The sequence below is a fragment of the Telopea speciosissima genome, chromosome 4 (genome assembly GCF_018873765.1).
Source record: "Telopea speciosissima isolate NSW1024214 ecotype Mountain lineage chromosome 4, Tspe_v1, whole genome shotgun sequence".
NCBI classification, from domain to species: domain Eukaryota; kingdom Viridiplantae; phylum Streptophyta; class Magnoliopsida; order Proteales; family Proteaceae; genus Telopea; species Telopea speciosissima.
Window position 1 is genome coordinate 12,778,184 of NC_057919.1, and position 21,688 is coordinate 12,799,871.

At 39.3% G+C, this 21,688-nt stretch overlaps 2 protein-coding genes and 1 long non-coding RNA gene across 4 annotated transcripts in view; 2 read left to right on the forward strand and 1 right to left on the reverse strand.

Moving 5' to 3' along the window:
* LOC122660570 (40S ribosomal protein S11) lies at positions 1 to 19,942 on the forward strand. Its single transcript, XM_043855937.1, has 8 exons — positions 1 to 10; positions 3,404 to 3,411; positions 15,221 to 15,251; positions 15,459 to 15,499; positions 15,595 to 15,695; positions 19,210 to 19,354; positions 19,444 to 19,533; positions 19,656 to 19,942. The coding sequence occupies exons 3-8, from the start codon at positions 15,240 to 15,242 to the stop codon at positions 19,744 to 19,746; spliced, it is 480 nt and encodes a 159-aa protein (XP_043711872.1). The 5' UTR covers positions 1 to 10; positions 3,404 to 3,411; positions 15,221 to 15,239; the 3' UTR covers positions 19,747 to 19,942.
* Positions 8,315 to 14,247, forward strand: LOC122658985. Its single transcript, XM_043854153.1, has 5 exons — positions 8,315 to 8,410; positions 8,521 to 8,751; positions 11,142 to 11,251; positions 13,582 to 13,734; positions 14,133 to 14,247. Exons 1-5 carry the CDS (start codon positions 8,315 to 8,317, stop codon positions 14,245 to 14,247), a joined length of 705 nt encoding a protein of 234 aa, XP_043710088.1.
* LOC122660571 overlaps positions 19,254 to 21,688 on the reverse strand; it is a 14,125-nt gene continuing 11,690 nt past the window's right edge. The window contains exons 2-3 of one of the 2 annotated variants that reach the window (XR_006332713.1): positions 20,499 to 20,509; positions 19,254 to 19,380 (exon numbers count right to left, since the gene is read on the reverse strand). This is a non-coding gene — a long non-coding RNA (uncharacterized LOC122660571). Of the gene's footprint in view, positions 19,381 to 20,498; positions 20,513 to 21,688 lie in introns of both variants that reach the window. The other variant, XR_006332712.1, reaches the window with a different exon arrangement.

Below are 21,688 nucleotides of genomic sequence, written 5' to 3' on the forward strand. Positions count from 1 at the left end.
TCATCATCTGAGTCGATTTGGAAAAGGTTGGCGAACTCGGTTGGCACATTTTCACCCTCCATGCCTCGGCGTATGTGCTGCAATCCTCAATATCATGTTGTAATGCACAAACACCTACTGTTCCAATCGTTTGTGACCTAGTTGATTTCGCCTCTTGGTGTGGATGAGTGAGAATGTACTTCAGTTGCACTTGCATCCGGAGGCGGAACAAGTTTGAGACGTACCTTTATTGCTATCCTTCTTAAGCGAGGTGCATCATTCCCATAAAGGACCTACTATTTGCCTACATTAGAAGTTCAGAATATTAGGATAATTTATGGGTACATGAATTAAATGGAGACAAGATGACAAATAATGCAGTGGACCTACCAGGGTCTGCGGTTTGTCTACCATCCACTGCGGCTACACAACTAAAACTTTTGGTTGCATCCCTAAAGTAAATAAATTACTATAAATAAGTTTAAAACATGCCTTGGATTAGTACACAATATAGTAAATAAATTACTATAAATAAGTAACTACCAAGTGCCAACTCTCACCTCATTGTTGCATTTTGATTGGTCAGATGCTCTAGGGACCAACTTTGCCACCACTGCTTCTAGTAGATTATTATCCAGCCCAAGGTTATGCTTCTACTGATACCTTGGATTGAGATAGTATGCTGAAAATTCCATAAATAACATGTTACTGTTTATGAATATGTAAAATTGTAAATCGAATGTAAATTAAATATCTTGGACTAAACATGGAAAACTCACCAGTTTTATGTAGTGGATGGGACAAGTGCTTCTCCCATCGATCCTCAATGATTTTAATGTAGCCCTTCCCACTTCTAGCATACACGTGTGGCAAGTTCGGCTTCCTCTTTGTGTCTACCATGTTCAGGAGCCTTACTACTAGATCCAATATAAGAAGGACCCTCGTCAAATCATGTCAGAATTAGTCACTAGAGATGGTAGTCTATGTTGCCCTACCCCCTAGTTAAGCTGACTCTCTCTAACCAACCACTCCTCGTTAGTAAACAAAGATCTCATGCCAACCATCTTCTCCTGAAAGCTTTGCAATGCAATATAGTTGGTGGAAAATTGAGTAATAGCAGGCCTCACCAAATCCCCTCCGCATTTCTCCCCGAATAATTGCAAGCAAATCCATGATTATACATAAATGTGGTCACTTGTCTTGCTCGCTTGACCATACCTGCTACCAAGGATTTCTTAACCATGTCGTTAAGCATGAGGTCAAGGCAATGGGCTGCGCATGGTGTCTAGAAAAAATGCATCCTCTTGCTTTTCCTATTCATCAATTTCTCTCCTGCTTACATAAAATTACTCCTGTTATCCACACTGTTTGGACAACATTTTGTGGCCCTACATCTTCCACAACTTCTTTCAACAACTTATATATATACGTTGCATCCTTTCTCTCCTTGGATGCATTCACTGACGTCAAGAAGATGGTCTTGCTATCACTTCACAATAGACCATGTCTAATAGGTCCAGTCCAACATAATAGTAACTCCATAGTTCTCCCATCCCGGCCTGAATGAGTTGATGTACTCGTCAAGCTCCTCCTTTTGCTTGGGCAAATACACATTCATCAATTCTCATGGAGTGTGCCCTGAGAAGCATTAGCTGGGATGTTATGATAGAAGAAGAACTTGGACATTGCATCACCAAATTTCGCTTTCCAACCACCCCATACTTGTTTCATAGTTCTCTGTCTGGTGTCCTGTTGCCTGTATATAATGGGATCCTATAAAAGAACCTCAATGAGATCATCATCATGGACGGGTGGGGGTGGGGATGGGGATGCGGGTGTGGCTCCCCTCACACTCTAGGTTCTCCTGAAAGGCAATCCCCCTATCTCCGCTTCTTCCTCATCTCCTCTATCAGTTGTGCATCTGATCCAGCTGGTCTAGATACAGAGCCAACTGTTCTAGAACAAGAGCCACCTGCTCCTCTGAACATCACTGCAGCCCTAACACGTTTCATCTCAACTGTCATCCGGCTCTAAGCCACAACTTTCTGGTACTGTCTCCACCTACCTGTGTCTCAAATTTCTCACGCCTGGCTATGTACTCATCACCTTGTGGGTGTCTCCCTAAGACTGCCTCGTCAAACTCTTCGTCTGCCCTTTGCTTTTCTGCCTTCTTTAGTCTTCCTTCCTTCAAGTGTTTGGACTTGCTCTGTTGCATCTCATAAGGAACTTGTGGGCATTTGACCACATCCTTGTACCCACCAGCCAAATGCTAATTTAATTTGGTAGCCCCTCCAGAATTTAGCATTTTCCTACAGTAGTTACATCTTGACTTTTTCTTGTCATTTCCTATTGGCTCTCTATGCAGCCATGCTATATCTCCACCTCTACTCTCAACCATTGTGCAGCAGTTTTAAACCGTGTCACACTATTACATCAAAAAATGCATGCATTATTAGCTATTCAACATCATTTCAAAGTCCTAAATTAATCATATAGCTATTTCCTATTTTCCCCTTACCTCTTATATTTTTTTTATAAATAAAATCATATCATAGGTAATACAAAAGTATAATGGATGAAACAAGAATCATCGTTTTCCTATTAAAATACATTACAATGCTTTCATTAATTTTAAATAATTTTCAAAACAAAAAAGATATTTTTCACTATTTTTTGGATTTTTCTGTACTTTTTAAAATTTCAGAAATTAAATAAATAATTTACTAGCAGGAAACAAAAAAAAACCAACACTGTGAGGCCATAGAACGGCCAACAGTATCCAACATATATAATGATGGGTTCCAAACAATAGTAGATCCCATATTTTTTTTTAAATTGTTATTTCAAGAAAACCATTTTATTTTACAGATAAAAAGAGAGAAAAAAAATTCTACCTCCATCAAACTATAGATCGGTGTAAGATACATCACATATAAAAACCATGTAGACAACAAACAAGTATTAATGGTGGATCTATGCAAAAAGCAGTTTTGAGAAGTGTTTTTTACTTAACACTGTTTTTGAGAAGAATGCAACTCCTCCTTTGTTCTTGAAGCTTCAATGAACAATCTCCAACCTTCAATCTTCAATCTTCAGCAGTTTATGTGAAATTTCCCAACAAAAATTGTGAAAAGCACAAGTTTGGAGGAGTTTTTCAAACCAGAAAGGCGAGATATATCGAGTCCAGCGTGATATATCGACCAAAATGAACCGAGATCGAAATGTGGACCGAAATCTTACCGAGATAGCGAGATTTCGGTCAAGATATCATATGTTTTATTTATAGCAATGCATCTCGACTCGATGGGCCACGAAATCGAGACAAAAGCAAGATCTCACTAAGATCTTGTACCATGTCTCTATTTGTTGTCCTTGTCATAACACCACGGAAGACGTTGATCACCTCTTTTTCAAATGTGCATTCTCCTCCTCAGTTTGGGCAGGAGTTTTGGACCATTTTTGGCCTAGGAGGCAGAGAATTTTTCCCTTCAATAGAGAGTAGATTTGGGTGAACCTGTGTTTTGCTGGAAATTCTATTTGAGATATGATTAGGAAGCTTGCTTTTGGTGCGACCATCTCTTCTATTTGGATGGAGCGCAATATTAGAAGATGGACCTCCAACTCGTGATCTCTTCGTCAGATTTGGGATTCCATCTTTTTTGATGTCATCCGCAAAGTTCCTAGGACCTCCTCTAATTGTATTACCTCCCCAAGGAACAAGCATATTGTTGTCTCCTGGGGGCCTTCCCTCTTCTCTTGTTACCCCTCCCCATTGAGGGTGCTACCATCGTATGGAGCATTGTTTTTCCCTCCTGCCCCCTTGGGGGTTTCCCTGTTTTCTCTTTTCCTTTTGGCAATGAATATATGCTTCACCCAAAAAACAAATGATAGATGAAAATCAATAATTGGTTCAGTTTCAGTTTAGGTACATTACAGTCTGAACTGCGCCGATAGACCAGAATCGAACCTATTAACACCCTTACTCAAGTTACCTGGTTCCATCTTTTCTCCTCTCTCTCCGCCATTTCGGATTCTCGAAAGGTGGAACTGAATTAAAATTTTTGCTCATAGGAAACCTCATGATCTCTCTCTCTCTCTTTCCGAGCAACAGCAAAGAAGAAGGTTAATCTCAAGTTCACCTCCATTAATGGTGTCTAGATGTATTCTGTGTTGAGCCAACATTCTGTGCCCTCTTGGCTTCCACCCAAGTATTGAGATCTCTTCGCAAAGAAAAGTGTAATATTTACTCATTAACTGTTGAATTTCGTTTATTGCTTGTAACTCATCGCGATACGCTCTTCTTTGTTCTAAATTTTGCTCTTCTTTGTTCTACATGCCAAGTGATCCTCTCATATTTCAACTTGGTATCAGAGCTCAAAACCCTTACTTTTGTGGTTTTTTTCTTTTCCGCCGCTGCTAGCGAGGTCCCACTGCTAGTTCCCGAGGCTCCGGCCTCCCTTGTCAAACGTGGTTAACTGAACCATGTACTACTGATTCTTGCTGACAGGTGATCATTACACTGCTATTTCTGCCGCGACTCACCGCTGCCACTCACCACTGCCGCTACTCACTACCCCTATGGCTGCGCCGCCCCTGCTGCCTGGCTTCTAAGCCCCATCCAGGGCTTTCCAGACTCTGCCGCCACCTCTGTCCTACATCAAGTTATTGTACATTTGTAGATGAGAACCTTGTTACATGGAGGAGCAAAAAACAACCTGAGTTTAGAGCCATGGCTCATGGGATATGTAACTCATATGGTTGAGACGGTTGATCCAAGAGTTGGGTTTTGACACTGAGGGACCTATGCGGCTCTACTGTGATAACAAAGCTTCTACAAGTATTGCTCATAACCTTGTTCAGCATGACCATACAAAACACATTGAAGTAGACAGACATTTCATCAAAGAGAAGATTGATTTTGGGTGTTTGTACTCCTCTTGTGAAGACAGATAATCAATTGGCAAATATCTTCACCAAAGGCCTTGTTCCTCACCAATTCAGTACCCTTCTGTGCAAACTGGGAATGTATGACATTTACTCTCCAGCTTGAGAGGGAGTGTTAGAATTTATGTAATAGGGGTACTTTAGTCACTGGTCTATTGTAATGTCACCTTAAGTTGTATTTTCTCCTTTCTACCTGTTTAATCTTTTACCTCCCTAGGGAGGTATATGTAATTCATATGGAATATATTAGTGAAAAGTATAGGTAAGAGAATGAATTCTCTTGCTCTTGGTTTTCTCTCTCAACTCGTCTTCTTCTTATTTTCTTTTCTTCTCTTCCTAGTTATTACTCCTTGTTCCTTGTTAGAATCGATCCATACCTGGTTTGTATTTGTGAATGGGACAGGAGGACATAGCAGAGTTGGTTCAACCACATGGCTGGAAGGAGCAGTTGGCCATGGACAGGTTTGATCATGTGCATGTCAAACAGTGAGGTGGCTCTCGAGGAACAGCCACCTTGTGCATGTTAAAGGATGAGGTGGAGATGGATTATGAATAAATTAAGCTAGGTTTGACTGAGTTGATGTGGTTTAGTTTAATTAGAACATTTTACTTAGCATTTGGGAGTCAATTAGTAGCTTGAGTTATTATTGTAATGAAGTCTGATTAATAGGGGGAATAAATAGCTTAATTGAGATTAAGGTTAAGGAACTTCAGCATATCAGAACCGATCCTACCGCTTGGGGAGAAGAAGAAAAAGAAGAGAGAATGGAAGCTGGGATCTTGGGAACTGTAGTGAGTTGCTGTGAGATGTTCCTGAGATTATGAAAAGCTGCGGAGGAGTTACCTTTTGAAAGATTTGTTACTGAGTTAGAAAACTAGAAAGGGAAGTTAGAAGATGGTGAGGAGTGTTGAACTCAATTCTGAAACTCTGTTTTCATGTATGTTAATCCAGAATTTTTTAATGATGGAACTTAGGTTTTGTTTTGGTTTTTGATATTAATGAGGCTGCTACATGATTTGAAGGGGATTGTCTTAATCTATGAGATTTGGAGTGAGCAATAGAGAGCTGGGAGTTCTAATTTGAAAGAAAACTAAGAAGAGATTGGATTCTCAATTCAAATGTAAGAATAACTCAAGTTACTGTTTGATTTGGTGGGTAGAACTTTAAGGAGATGAGTATGTAATTGATTGGTTCTATTATTAATTGAAGGGTTATTCTTCCAATGGGATGAAGGATTCATAGAATAGAAGCTGAATTTCAGAGGTGCTGCTGGAGTTGTTGAGAATTCTGGACTTGGAAAGAACAAAAAATTGAAAGGAAGAATGGAGGCTGTTGGAGACTGAAATCAAGAAGGAATTGAATAGAACCAGGTTGTTGAATCACTGAATAACAGGGAAATATTATAATTATAAGAGGGCTCAGATGAATTCATCAGGGATTAAGGAGAACATTGGATTGGGTTGTTGCAGAACTCATATATGTAAGTATGAAAACAGAATTTAAAGTTTAGAAATGCTTGAATTTAGTGAGGGAATTGAACACAAATGATTAGAGTGATTATTGCTTAACTGAAGGAGGTTCAATCTACCAATTAAATGCTGAAATTAAGGATTTGAAATTGAAATTCAGAAGTTGAGGTAGAACAACAGAGGATTTGGGAAGAAAAAGACAAGTTGAGGTCTTGGGTGATCACTTAGGTACTGAAATTAATGGAAGATACGCATACATAGATCAAGTTAGTCGATTATATTAAAAATAAGGTGAGGGCATACCCAGTGCACGAGGCTCCCGCCATTGCGAGATCTGGGGAAATCATGACTGTGTACTTTGTTATATTGTGTATATGCTATGTGATGGAAATTGTATGTTTTGATTAGTGATATTAAGTATGTTGTCAAGTTTCTGTTCATTAAAAAACATAACACAACAGTACATGAATGATGAATGTTGTGCTCTGTGAAGTGTTTGTATGAGGTGATAATATGCATATGACTAATGTCTGTGGAATGTAATCTGTTATGTGTTGTGTTGATCAATGTAAGAAAGAGAAGCATGTGTGTTTGTTCAATTGTAATTGTTGTATTAAACACCCAATGGCTACCACCCCTTTCCAGTAGGGGGTTATGTCCTAGATGAGGGTCTTAAAAGAGAAAGAGAATAGACGCAGGGTCCTCCCCCAGGGCTACAGTGCCTGGACACATGGGAGTAGAGTGGGTCTATTATGATGTTTGACTAGACGAGGGGTCCTCCCCTAGGGCTACAATGTCTTGATACTGGGAGTAGAGCGCGTCTATTATGATGTTTATATAGATGAGGGATCCTCCCCCAGGGCTACGGTACCTGGACACATGGGAGTAGCGCTCATCTATAATGTTGGGCTACAGTGCCTGAGAATATATATATATAGTCGGCTACCACCCTCAATTGTTTGTGCACTATGGTACCCATCCTAGTTAAATAAAGAGTGAAATTCTATGATACACATTCTTGTCTCTATTCCATTTTATTGTTCTTTTGAACGTTTATGTGTATAAGATCATGTGTACCTCACTGGGCATAAGCTTACCCTATCTGAGTTGATGTTTTTCAAATGAAGAGACATGAGAGGAGGTATTCATAGCTCCAGGATTTGAGAGTGGAGAGCCATAATCTAGGATTTAGAATTTTTTTTTTGAGGATCAGTTTTGAAAACTATGTTATGTTAGTTTTGTGGATTTGTGTAATGGATAATGGAACAGTTTGTATAGTCATATATGATTGAGTAGTTATTTGTAAATTAATCTTTTTGTTATGTACAGAGCAGTAAGACTTGTAGCCACCAGTGTATGTAAATGGTCTGTGTTATAGTGCTTCTGCTATGTTTATGTGTGATCTGGGACTTTGTTAGTTTGTTTATATAAATGTATGTGACCTTAAGGGTCGACGCTCGTGAGGGCGATGTCTTGTACCCTGTCCGGGTTGGGACGTTTCACTTATTGAAGAAAGGAATTTAAGATTAAAGACTTGGGATATCTACGCTACTTTCTTGGTATCGAGGTTGCCCGCTCATCTAAAGGTATCTTTCTCTCTCAATGAAAGTACACCTCTTGATCTATTATCTGAAACTGGAATGCTTGGGTGTATGCCTGTAGTTACACCCCTTAAAGCTAATGCCCATCTAAGAAATAAAGAGGGAGAACCAATCGACACTAGCAGATATCAAAGATTGGTAGGCAGGTTGATTTATGTCTCCCATACTCGTCCTGGCATAGCCTATGCTGTGAGTTTAGTTAATCATTACATGCACGATCCTTATTCTACTCGTATGGAAGTAGTATTTCGCATTTTGCGATACTTGAAGTCTGCTCCAGGAAAAGGGGTTCTCTTCTGATCTTCTCTCCTCATGATCACATGCGTGTTGAAGCCTTTACATATGCAGACTGGGCTGGTTCTCCTGATGATAGGAGGTCAACTTCTGGGTACTATATTTGTGTTGGTGGGAATCTTGTTACTTGACATAGCAAATAACAGACTACGGTTGCTAGATTGACGTAGCAAATAACAGACTGCGGTTGCTAGATCAAGTGTTGAAGCATAATTTCATGCTATGGCTTCAGAGTCTTCTTCAAGATCGAAGTGTATCTGTCCAATTTCTTATGATGCTTTATTGTGATAGTAAATTGGCTATTAGCATTGCTCATAATCCAATTCAGCATGATAAGACGAAGCACATGGAGATTGACTGTCATCTCATTAAGGAAAAACTCGAACAGGGTGTTATCTATATACCATTTGTTAAATCTAGTGATCTGTTGGTTGATGTATTTACTAAACGTCTTAGCAGTAAGGTTTTTCATCCTATTGTGTGCAAGTTGGGCATGTGTGATATTTATGCACCAACTTGAGGGGGACTGGGGGAGTGTTGTAATATGGGTATAAAGGTGGAACTGTACTTAGGGTTTCTCTAGTGTTTCCCTAGGGGCATTATTGTTCTTGTACTTCATATCATTCTATTATAAATAAAGCTGGCTGGTGTCTCATAAACACAAGTCACAATTCCCCAAAATCTTCAATTATGCAACTATATTTCTTGCCAAAAATACCTTGTTGAATTTATTTATTTATTTATTTTTTGGGGGGGGGGGTTGGTGGGAAGGATTGTTCTAAAATTTTTTATGTACATCATATAAAAGGAAATAAATATATCTTGGTTTTCGGATTTTCAAGTCGACAATGGAGGTCAAACTGGAAAATAAGATTGCCAACCAATAAAACTAAATCTCATAAGATTTTTTAATCTAAATTTTCCTAATTAGTGGCTAAATCTCTTAAGTTTGTTACCAAAAGTAAAAATTATAGAAGGAAAGCTTTAGAGATGGAAATAAGATGATATAGATGCAAAAATTTTAATATATTCAGCCAGCTTTGAGAGATTAAATGATATTGAAGGAAAGAAGGCCTATAAATCCATCTTCTTTAACCTCAATTCTGTGTCAATTGAGTCCAAAGAAGGACAATTTCTCTATTTTCTCTTTCTTTCCCTTGGTGGGTGGTGAAGCAGTCTTTCTAGTGCTGCTCTTATTGTTTCAGTGAGATGGCAAGCCTAGCATGGGTCGCCAGAAGATTGAGATCAAGAGGATCAATTGTGAGGCTTCTCGACAGGTCACCTTCTCAAAACACCAAGCAGGGCTCTTCCAGAAGGCTAGCGAGCTCTGTACTCTCTGTGGTACCGAGACAGCCATCCTTGTCTTCTCTCCTGCAGGGAAGGTGTTCTCCTTTGGCCACTGAGGTGTGGAGTCCAGTGTTGAAAGGTTCCTCACCAAAAACAATCCGCTACAGGAAGCCTCTGTGTTGCCTCTTGTGGACGCTCACCATGGAGCTAGTATTCGTGAGCTCAACTGAAAGTACAGATTGGTGCTCAACCTGCTGGAAACAGAGAGGAAGTGAGGTGAGGCACTCAACCAATCGACCCCAGAAACGAAGCAGAGCAAGCCATGATGAGAAGCACGCATTGAAAATATGGGATTGCTTGAGCTTCATCAATTGAAGATTTTTATGGAGGAACTTAAGAAGAATACAATGAAACGGGTTGAAGAGCTTGTGGCCAAAGCTGCTGTTACTTCCCTTATGGTTTTAGTCTTGGACGTGGTCTTTTCTGAACTACTCTTCTCCTCTCTGTGTGTGTCTATCTTGTCATTTATAATTACATAAAAAAGGTTGTACCCAGTGCACAAGGCTCCCGCCACTGCGGGGTCTGGGGAGGGTGTATGCAGCCTTCCCCCTGCTTTCATAAAGAAGCTGTTTCCAGACTTGAGCCCACAACCACTTGGCCACAATGGAGCAACCTTACCTTTGTGCCAAGGCCCACCCTTTCTCTCTCTCTCTCTCTGATGCAGATAAATCATATAAATGGGTTTATTTTAGTGGAAATAAGCTGATTGGGTTATGTATGTGTTGGGCCTTTGATTCTATGTGTTTTCATTGTAATGGGCCACTTTAATGGGTCTATAATATGGGTAGAGGATAAGCATACGAGCTTAGTAAGTTAAGTGTCATTATTTCTTGACTTTAATTATTATCAAGTATTTTAGTTAGGTTGTTCCATTGTGACCAAGTGGTCACAGGTTCAAGTCTGGAAACAGCCTCTCTGTGAAAGCAGGGGTAAAGCCGCGTACATTATGACCCTCCCTAGACCTGCAGTAGCGGGAGCCTTGTGCACTGTGTATGCCCTTTTTTTATGTAATTATAAACGACAAGACAGACACTGAGAGAGAGAGAGAAGAAGAAGAGTTAGTTCAGAAATCTCTTTTCGTGTGCTCCTGCACTCTCTCAAGTCTCAACTGAAACGAAATAGGGCGTTTGGATTCTGCACTTGGAGAGATTAGGCACGTGATCTCTCTTCTCTTATTCATTATTACTTTTTTTTTTCCCCTAGTTGTATCTCACTCCATTTTTCTTTTGAGCTTCGAGTCCCAAAGCCCAAACTGGAGAAAAGGCCATGAAATCCAGAATCACTCAACATATGATTGGGTTGTACTAGTGTCCTTTTTTGTATGATTTGGCCAAATGGCCAACCTCCTCAACCCAAAATAATAAAATATTCGGTGCACTCCTTTTATTTTCTATCAATAATAGAAGCCAAAACAAACATTAAGCAGAGAACTGGAAAACTTGTTTATTGATTCTAGATTCCCAGTAAATTTTCATATATCATTATTTGTTAAATTTCCTTGTTAAGAACAGTGTGATAAAAAATGTTTTTGACCTGCCCCTCAAGCACGGAAGGACACCTGAAGATGCAGCTCTCAATTGGACGGAGAAAGAAGATCATATTGCTACCAGACCCAGGTTTGTGAATTTCACGAAGCTCAGTCCCAAATACCAGCAGTTGGGGCTTGGTTTGGGCCCAAATAAGTACTTTGTTTGGGGGGTGAGGGGGTGGGAGTGGAAGGACAAGTGAGTTTATTGTTTAGATAAGTGTAACTTTCTTTTCTTCACTGTAAGACTTTAAACTTTAATCTCTGTCCTCTTTGGCAGGCCTGTTCTCACCTCGATCCTTTAATTCTTGCTATTCTTCTTTAGTTCTTACTATTGAATTCTCTTTTCTTTCTCCTTCATCTTTTTCTCTATGTTTATACTTTCATTAGATCTAATTCAACATATCATCTATATTTTTCTCCTACTTAACTTCCTTACCTTTTTTGGTTGATATCTTCTACTTATTTTTCTTAACGCTTGTTCTGGCATCTGAATTATATTGTCTGTAGTTATTGAGTCTTCAAAGGTTGACCTACTAGGTACCTCCTTGTTTGGCAGAGGTTGACATATTAGATAGAAGCTTCTAGGTTCCATTCTCAAATCTATATCCCAAACTTCATATTCCTGCTGTAACATTTATTTCTCTGTTAGTTAGTGCTTCCATTGACAACTGAGTTACTGGTATAATCATCTTCTCAGATCTGTTAGTGTTTAAATTTTTTATTATCTTACAAAATCCTCAATCACCAAGGGACTTGTACTATGCTGCGAAAATTTGAGTCGTGGAGATGTAATTACTGTTATGCTTATATATATATATATGATGGGATTAGGTCAATTGAATGTTATGATTTTGAATTTTTAGGATGCTTTGTGATTAATGAAACAAATGTTATTCCAATTTTTATCACTTTCATATTATGTACATATGATAATTGATTGATAATTTACTCCCAACTTGGCCTGATTTGTACCCACGGTACACTCAAATGTTTGTGTGTACTTTGAAGTAGACGAGTTTTATGATACTTTGCATAGAAACCGATAATTCACATCCTCAAAAGGTTGCATCCCTCAAAAATTAGATTACAGTTAACAAGAATTACAATTGATGATTATTTTTGTTGGGGTGGTAATAATGAAGACAGTTGGATGTGTAGGAAATCCTAATGGTTTGTGTACAAGTAAAACTTGGCCACAGGTAATAAAATTAAGGATAGTTAAAGCATTAAAATGAAGGGAAAAATATTCCAGCACTAACTTGCCCAGATGTATATCAGCATGCCCTGCGTTTTTTGGTATGTGGAAGAGTGATGTGGCAATTCTGAATATTGGGTGTTGAGGAAATGAAGTGGATCAGCCACATGTCAAATGTCAGACCAAGATTCAATACATCCTCTAATATTTAGGCATGGCCCACCATGTCTCCATGAACCGTGTGGTAGTCCCTTGTTAGTCCCTGATTTTTTCACTACCTTTTTTTGCCACTTTGGCGAACTTTGGGCTGGAACTTAGACATGAGAATAGAGCATCTGTGACCACCTGAACACTGAATTTCAGCCCCATCTGAACTGGCACGTGGCAGTTATTGGAAGGCATGCAGTTCCATCCTATGCATCCAGGCTCTTTCTTGGGTTCAAGGCGACTTATTGACACTTCATAAGTTTACATTGATTTATGTTTATTGTTTTGTTTTTATTTTTTTTATGAACATGCTTATAATATATCCTATGTTTTGTTTATTGTATGTTGGTTTTCTGATATTAAGTCATTACTAACATAATTATATCATATCGTATTGATATAGCTTCTGTGATGAATATAAAGATAATTATATAAATTATCATTGCTATATTACATATGGTCATATACTATGCACCTAGGCATCACCTAGATGCCCCTCCAATGCCTTGGGGGTCGCCTAGTAGTCGTGACAACTTTGTACAGTTCTACTTCAGGGTGAGGGCATGCTGAGCCCCACTCACTAAAATTAATGAATAGTTGGAAAGAATAATGAACAGGGGGAATAGTGGATACAGATGAATTGTTACCAGAAATGGTGACAACGAAGTGGCGAAACAGGATTTACATGGGCAAGAGCCTGTTTAGTTGGGATAAGTATTATGTTGAGTTGATAAAAATGGCCATTAAATGGTTCTGCCACCTTCCTAGTCCTTCAGATTGTTCTGAAGCCATATTATATTTCTTAGTCATAGTTTTTGTGCTGTCATGTAGCTTGACTATTGCAATGGCTCTCCAGTGAATGCTAAATTTTCAATTTAAAATCTATACATTTCGAGATGATCTAGAAATTTTATCTTAAGAAAACAAAAGAGTTGTTTAGTTTATGAATCTTCATTAGATGCAAAGAAAAACTAGCTACCCTCCTATTAATGACATCCTATAAATCCTACCTGCAGGCTGTATAAAGTGAAGGATGAGAGACATGCAGAAGCCTTCTGGAACCACGTGTCACTTGCAAAGGAGGATGCTCTTCCTTTGGGAGAAAGAATGGCAGCCTTGCAAGACCATCAAGTTTCTGGTGTCCCTATTAAATGTAAAGTTTGGACCTGGTGAGTCACAAGAGATCTCCTTCAATTCCAGATGCTCTGCCAAATACAAGGAAGGCAAGGAAGAGGAATCCAATCCTTGGGCCTGAAACCTGATAGGTTAAATTTTCAAGGTTGAGGTTGATGGTGTGGTGGTAAAGGGAGAGGAGGCAGCTGTGGGAAGAGTAAAGGAAGAGTGAGAAGGTGAATGCAATATGAAATTTACATTTGGGTTCATCCTTATCTTCCACCATGACCTGGCTCCCCTGTGTATCTTTGAGTAAAGATGCAGATTCAGATATAAGATTAGTAATGGTTTCAGCGAGCTGCACCATGCTTTCTCGACTAATCAGCTGTCTCATGAGAATTTCCAGCAGAAAAAAGTCTTTTAACATTTTTGTAGGGATGTATTTTGTGTGCAGGTATTCATTGTTAATTATTCTGCGCAGCTCATCTAGCCGTGAGCCATCGAGTATTCCACGCAGCTCATCTGGCCATCCCAAAATAGTATACATTGGTCTTTTGCTATGGAAGTAGGCCGTAGCTAAAAACAATAAATAGTGAGGGATTTTTTTTATAGCAATTGTTAACAAAAACCGGATTATGTCCTTGTACAAGTACCGTCCGAGGCCCTCCAGAGTCACTCCCTTGGAGGGCGTCCGAGGACCTCCAGAGCCACTCCCCTGGAGGGCCTCGGATGGTACTTGTGCGCTCCAGTTAACATCTGTCCCAATGTCCATGGCAATATAGTAAACTATAGCTCTTTATTCCATCCCAAATCTATTATTTTGCCATGGAAAATATCCATGGCAACCAACACATTTTGGTCAAAATGCTAATTCATCTTTTCCACATTGCAAAAGGTAACGAGTATCTAATAACACTTTTTTTTTTAACTATGGCAATGTTTGGAATGCAATATAAAAAAAGAATCAAAGAGAAAGACACATAAATTCACTAGCATATTTGTTTTATTATTATTAGGAGAAAGTTTCCATATACGATTGTGTAAGCCGTGTATGTGAGAGTGTGGGAGTTTTAAGACATTAATTAATGGGTGGGGTTTATAACTTTTCCAACTCTGTGAGAGGGAACACGACTGCACATGCTTACACGATCGTATATGAAAACTTTCCCTTTATTATTATGTTTTTTATTGTATCTATTTTTTGAGTTCCAAACATTTCCAATAATATTTTTATGCATTTTTTTTCACAATATTATTTTACCGTATCTCATTAAAAAATTATTATTTTAGTTTACCCTAGCACTGCAATCTGAGTGTTTGGACCATGGGCCAAAAGCAGTGAACAATCCTAGCACTGTCGGGCTGGGCAATCGAACTAATTGGACCACTTAGTAGTGGGCCTTTGGAGGCCCAGTCTATTTCTAAAAGCAGCTCACAGTGGACTCGCGACTAGAAATAAAAGGTTGGGAATCCAGTATTTAGGGTTTCTTACCCCACCAGTCACCAGACTCAACGCATCTCCGACGACGACGACGACGACGACGAAGAGCAGTTCTCCATCATGGCGGAACAGGTTAGATTCTAAATCGCAAGGTTTCAAACACCTGTTCTTCTTCTTCTCCTTTCTGATCAGTTTGCTTCCTCCGTTCATGGCTCCAATCACTGAGTGAGGAAAAGCTTAGTTCCAGTCCTCAACCCCCCCCTCCCTCGCTCTCCATGGTTTATCTTCTTGTTTATTTGATTAATGGTTGTTTTGTTTTTGATGTTTTGGTTAATGCAGACGGAAAAGGCGTTTCTGAAGCAACCGAAGGTGTTTTTGTGGTGAGTTTTTTTTTTTTGGTGGCGTCTTCCCAACCACAGTCTTTCCTTGAAGTTATTTTTTTTGTTCTTATTATAACGGATCGTAATCATTGTAGCTCGAAGAAATCCGGGAAGGGTAAAAGGCCTGGCAAGGGCGGAAACCGATACTGGAAAAGCATTGGTTTGGGGTTTAAGACGCCCAGGGAGGCAATCGAAGGTCCAGTCAATTATTTCCTCCTTTGAGCTTTGTTTACATCATGATTTTTTTTATGGAAACGTAGATTTGAATTTCTCCAAGTTTCAATTAGTTTGCAAAGGTAATTTAAGTCTATGATTGATTTTAAGTAGGAGTGTATGTCAATTTTCGTTTTGGTAGCTACACATTTGTTGTTTAAAAGAATGATTCCAAACAGTGTTCTCTGTTTTGTAGAAGTTCGTGTAAGTAACATATGGAAATGGATGGTAGGAGTTTCGGCAATTTGTTACGATGTCTGCTTTAACTAAGTCCAATTAATAAACAGTTCCGGTTAAACAATTTTTATCAGTTTCAGTTTCAGTTTTCTGCTGATTAGAATTATTGGTTAGAGTTAATAGTTCTGGGTCAAATTGGGAATGAACCCATTTTTGAACACCCTCCCACCCCCCCCCCCCTCCACACAAAGAAATCTTATGTTGTTGGGAAGCGTGGATGAGGACTTTCCTTCAAATTCTTGTCTTCCATTGTGTTATTGTATCATTTTCCATCTTCCCCTTTACATTTCTTGAAGTTGTTGAAAAGTTTTAAGAGGTTTACTATCATCCAATGCACCTCCATCTTGGGTTGCCATACCAGTCCTACAATTAGTACTAGAGCGGGTTCTCTTCACAAGGACTTGAACTGTTTTAAGAGATATGACAGCATCATCATGCTACTCTTGACAAGGTCTTTCAATATATACTTCAACGATAACAACTGTCTTATTGGAAAGCATGGATGAGGACTTTCCTTGTTGTCACTCGACTATGAATTGGGATTCTGTTGTCAAAGGCTGAACCTATTATAATTTCCGAAGGTATAAAAATGCCAAAGGAAGAATCATTGTGGGATGATAGTGAAGGACAAGGTACTCCTCTAACTCTAAAGTAATTAATGCATTATTTTGTGCCTTGAGTCTAGAAGAGTTTAACAGTGTATCCATTTGTCATACATCAAAGGATAAATGGAAGATTGTAGAGGTTATACGTGGGGGTACCAACCAAGTGAAGGACTCAAAAATTAACATTCATAAATATAAACTATTTAAGATGGAGTCCAATGTGACAATTATTGAAATGGTTGTAAGATGCACCGACATAATAAATGCATTAAAATCTCTAGGAAGAGTAATGGGTTTAGTAGACGAACTCCTTAGGTCTTTACCTAACTGTTGGGAACACAAAGTGATGGCTATTCTTGAAGACAAAGACCTTTAGAACATTACCAATAGATGAGCTTTTAGGGCCACTCATCACTCATGATATGATGACCACGTAAAACAATCAAGCAAAACCGAAAAAGGGCATGGCTCTAAAAGCTTCTTTAGAAAACACTGATGCACAGTTTTAGTAAGGAGAGAAAATGGGATTGTTGTTTTGGGTTTGGTTTAGTTTAGTTTCTTTGGTCAAGCTGAACCTATTGCTCAAGATTGAGTCAAGTCAGGCTAAATTTTAAATGCTCAATGGGTCATATGGGCCATGAGCTTAATATTTTTGAGTTTACCATTGTAATGATCCAATTCTCTAAGCCCAAATATGAGGGATTTGTGGCCTATACAGAATAAATGATTAGTTTCTATTCTATAGTACTCTAGAAACCTTCTATTTTGTTTCTCTTTAGAACTCTCTTGCTTGTGCTTGAAGAGTTACTGTTTTCTTGTACTGTTGCAAGGTTATAAATAAAGGAGGGTGATTATACTACCCCAACAATTTAGCCTTGTATTTGTTTGAGTTCTGTGAAAGACAGAATGGTTCTGTGGGATTGAGAATTGCTCTACTATGGGATGTCATAGGGAAACTTTAGTGGGATGCCAAGGCTTAGCTGGTGAGAGACCTTCGCCACAGTTTTGTAGCGCATACGTATGGGTTAGTCTACATTGACCTTTTATTTTGTATTTTATCTTAGTTCTGTAAATTAGTACGTTGTATGTTATTGGTCTAAAATATTTATTGTTTTATAAAAATACCAAATAATTAGGAAGACCGGTTTAATTGGGTGGACTAGGGTGCCTAACACATTCCCTGGTCAGCAACTTGACACGAACTCGCTCTCATGGTTTGGACCGGTTCGTATGGAGTCGTGTTTTTTAATGTGATTCGTAGATTCTAGTCTAAATGGCAACTGTCAATTCCCTCTATCTCAAGTGGAGAGAAATCTCTGCACACAGTGACAACTAGACATCTAGACAACACACGTCTTCGTGTGTCGTGCTCAAGAAAAAACTCTTGAAAAATACGAATACCATAAATAGTGTTATTTTATTTCATTTCCCTCCCTTTCGTTATGCTTTGAACCAGATGGAATAAAGGTGAGTTTGTGGAAGGAGGGTAAAAAATACCGACTTTGTATCATCATTCACTGGTGAGTGGTGTTTGGTAACTATGGTCTGGATGTTTCTTGTTGCTTTTAAAGTGGTCCTATGGTTTTGGCGTAGCCTGATCTGATCTTAACTGAACCATGAAAATTTAATCTGCTACCACCTGTTGAAAGTATCTGCCAGATAGGCCAACAATTTTTTAACAAATTAGTAAACTGCTTCCTCTGAGCACATACGTAATTCGCTAGCTCTGCTTTGGTGTTTATCTGCTATATTTTATTGGTTTTCCATTTTATCAGAGGTTTTCACTTCCTCCTTGTATCCATTTCCTTTTTAAATTTTGTTCTATTTCATTGATGGTTTTGTTTTTTAAAACACTTTTTGAGATTTATTGTTTCTTTTTCACAAAGTATTCAATGCTTTCTGCATTATTGTGTGATCATGAACCGTGGAAATGAGATCCACAATTTCATTCCAACTGGTCATTGTTATGAATCCCTTGCGCATATCCGGGGGGGCAGAATCTCTTTAGTTTGCACAGGGTTCTTGCATCATTTAATTATCTTATACATGGCTGGAATGGATCCAATCAGAGGGCTTAATGCATCCTTATGCTTTTATTTTTTTTGAATTATTTCCGAGGCTTTTTGGTTTGCTGTTTGACTGTTTCTCGTTATAGAATTCACCAGCTAAGAGGGATAACAGATCAAATAAATGATGTAAGATAGATATATAGGCATGCCACTCGCTTACCAAAAGCTGGCGGCATACTCCAATCAAAGGGGGTCTTTTCCAAAGGGGGAGGAGAGAGGATGACACATGTTGGGCACTCTGGCAGTGTGCCCAGCCTTTTCTGTCCGGGAGTGTGGCCTATGTCAGCACTCCCATGAGTCTATCTCTCTCCTCTCTATTGTAAAGACACCTCTGCCCCCTTGTTTTCAGGAGAGAGAGATAGACACATGGGAGTATTGGCATAGGTCACACTCCCGGACAGAGTTCTTTTTCCCATATATATTAATGATAGATGTATAAAGTAGTTTGAATAATTACAGGATGTGGCTTTGATAAGGGAACCAAAGGCTGGTTGTGTATGCTTTACGACTGTCTGGTTGTAGGTTGATAATCCCTTGCAACTTCTATTTAAAACCAAACTTTAAGAAAGTTGTGCTTTGTTTGCAGGTACCTATATTGATAAGAAATGCCCCTTCACTGGCAGTGTTTCCATCAGGGGCCGTATTCTTGCAGGTACCTGCCACAGTGCTAAGATGGTGAGAACAATCATTGTTCACCGTAACTACCTCCATTATGTGAAGAAATACCAGAGGCAAGTGACAGTTTTAAAACTCTTTGCTGCTATTATCGTTAAGGAGAGGTGTGATTGTGTTACTGAATTTTTGAGTGTGAACTTCGCAGATATGAGAAAAGACACTCTAATATACCTGCCCATATATCGCCATGTTTCCGTGTGAAGGAGGGTGACCATGTGACCATTGGCCAGTGCAGGTAAGTGCTATAGCTATGGAAAACTATTTCATTATCGTTTTTCTTTACTAATGGCTGCCAGTATTGTAAGTCTATCTTCTCCACTTCTCTGATTAGAATGTGTGGTATGTTTTTTGGTTCAGACCATTATCCAAGACGGTGAGGTTCAATGTATTGAAGGTTATGCCGGCTGGATCATCTGGTGGAGTGAAGAAGGCTTTTACAGGAATGTAAGGTCTATCATGTTTATTTTTCACCTCAGCTGTGGTGTTTTGGTAATCTGAGTTTTAAGATTAAGAGATGTAGGGGATATTATATAGCCATGTGATCTGGAGCTAATATGTTGGCTCATTTTTGGGTTTGATGCAAGTCAGGGTCTAAATCGTTTGTTCCTTTTGGAATCCATTGTTCTATTTAATATAAAGATTTTAAGTCACAACTCATGCTTATGCAAATCAAGTAACAAAGCTTCATACGCCGTTGTATAGTAAACCCAAATGAGGTCCATATCTTGTGGACTGCGGGAGAAGTTTTGGCCTTGACAGAGTTTGCCACGTGGAAATAAAGATTAAATATTGCAGGACTAACTAGACAGTTTCCCTAGTGCATGGGGGAGGACTATCAAGAAAGTGCCATTCCAAAATGCTAGTGGGTGTTTGATCCAAGTAGGTTTCAGAATTTTAAATATGGGTGATCCACACAATCTCTGCTTCACAAGTGAAAATAGCCACATCAGTCTTCCACGTGGCACCATGAGGTAGCTACTAAAGAGGCCCTACCCATATCTGTTTATTGTGGCATTTATTTATTTTTATGTTGTAAATTGTAATCTAGTTTATAATTGGAATAACTAAAAAATGGTTGGGCCACCCATTATTATTTCAAGTTAATTTGTTTGGTTTCATATAACAGTCACTTCAGTGGGGGATATTTACCTTTAGTATCCTCTGTATCACGACAAAATGGCGTAAGTCTCACTGTTCCACACTTTATTCAGCTACTTAACTCTAAACTCCATACTTGGAAATCCAAGTTTCTATCCTCAGCTGGTAAGACTGCGGGATCCAGATCGTCTACGGTGCATTGCCCGTGGCGGCGCACAAATAGGGCACACTGCAATGACCTATCCCGCTTGGGCAAGGCGGTCATTGCAGCTAACCCTATTTGTGTGCCACTTAGGCTGCTACGGGCAACGCCATAGAGGATCTGAATTCAAGACTGCGCTGATCCTATCTACCCTTTGGCAATGCCGTTACGGTACATGTCGTGTTTCAGTCTCCCCAAAGCTACACTTGATGAGCTGGACTCTAGAAGTCAGTATTTCAACGTTCAACTGGCAGTTGATCTGTCAACCGAAGCGATGTGGTGGTTTTAACCTCAACTTGCGACCCCTAGGAATCAGGCTCTGATGGCCAAAAAAAAAAGCATGGGATTATCTATTTATCTCCTGTGACATCTCTTTGGGGTTGACTCATGAAACAGCGATATTCTCTGGGGACAGACATTCTACATGCTGTGGATTCCGTCAAATGCATCTTTGGGGTTGGAAATCAATTATGAGCGCTCTTCCTCTTCTTAAAAAGGGTGTTTATTCATAAGTTCGGTTCCTCTGCACGCATCAATAGGTGAACGTATATATGAGGGTCAATCACCTATCTTATTTTTGTCATTTACAAGGAGAGGGGGGTTCTTATGAAAATAAAACTAAAATGTAATGGACTCTAAGATGTACGGTCACCTGTTGGTATGTGCAGATGATCCATTCTCTTTATTCATTCGGATTGGGTCGGGTCGGGTCGGGAATGGCCGTTCTATCAACCCATAGACTGATTACTGGGTTCCTAATTTCCCCCATACCCTCTTCCGTTGGATGCTCTTCAGTGGATACACCAGATGATTGATCTTCTAAGACCTGAATATCGGCTTTGATATAAGTGTGTTGGCCACCTGATATGGCACAACAGATTCTATCAATTCCTATCCCTGCTCACGAGGAGTCCTACCTTAACAGGCTCCTTCACGGTACCGTTACCATATCTCCTAGCCATTCAAGTTAACTGTTCACCGCCCAACTCTGTATAGCTCAAGTTATGGCATGTACCAACACAGCCCCTAAGGTGCTCATCTTCACTTGAAAACTTAACCATGGACGTACTCCAATGGCGGCATTATTAGA

Bases quoted from the DNA above. Each gene is read 5' to 3' on its own strand.
- LOC122658985 (XM_043854153.1), top strand. From the start codon at position 8,315: ATGCGTGTTGAAGCCTTTACATATGCAGACTGGGCTGGTTCTCCTGAT. The intron at 8,411-8,520 runs GTTACTTGACAT...CTATGGCTTCAG, and splicing joins TTTGTGTTGGTGGGAATCTT to AGTCTTCTTCAAGATCGAAG. The intron at 13,735-14,132 runs GTGAGTCACAAG...TTTTGTGTGCAG, and splicing joins AAATGTAAAGTTTGGACCTG to GTATTCATTGTTAATTATTC.
- LOC122660570 (XM_043855937.1), top strand. The intron at 15,696-19,209 runs GTCCAGTCAATT...CTTTGTTTGCAG, and splicing joins GCCCAGGGAGGCAATCGAAG to GTACCTATATTGATAAGAAA. The intron at 19,534-19,655 runs GTAAGTGCTATA...TTTTTGGTTCAG, and splicing joins GTGACCATTGGCCAGTGCAG to ACCATTATCCAAGACGGTGA.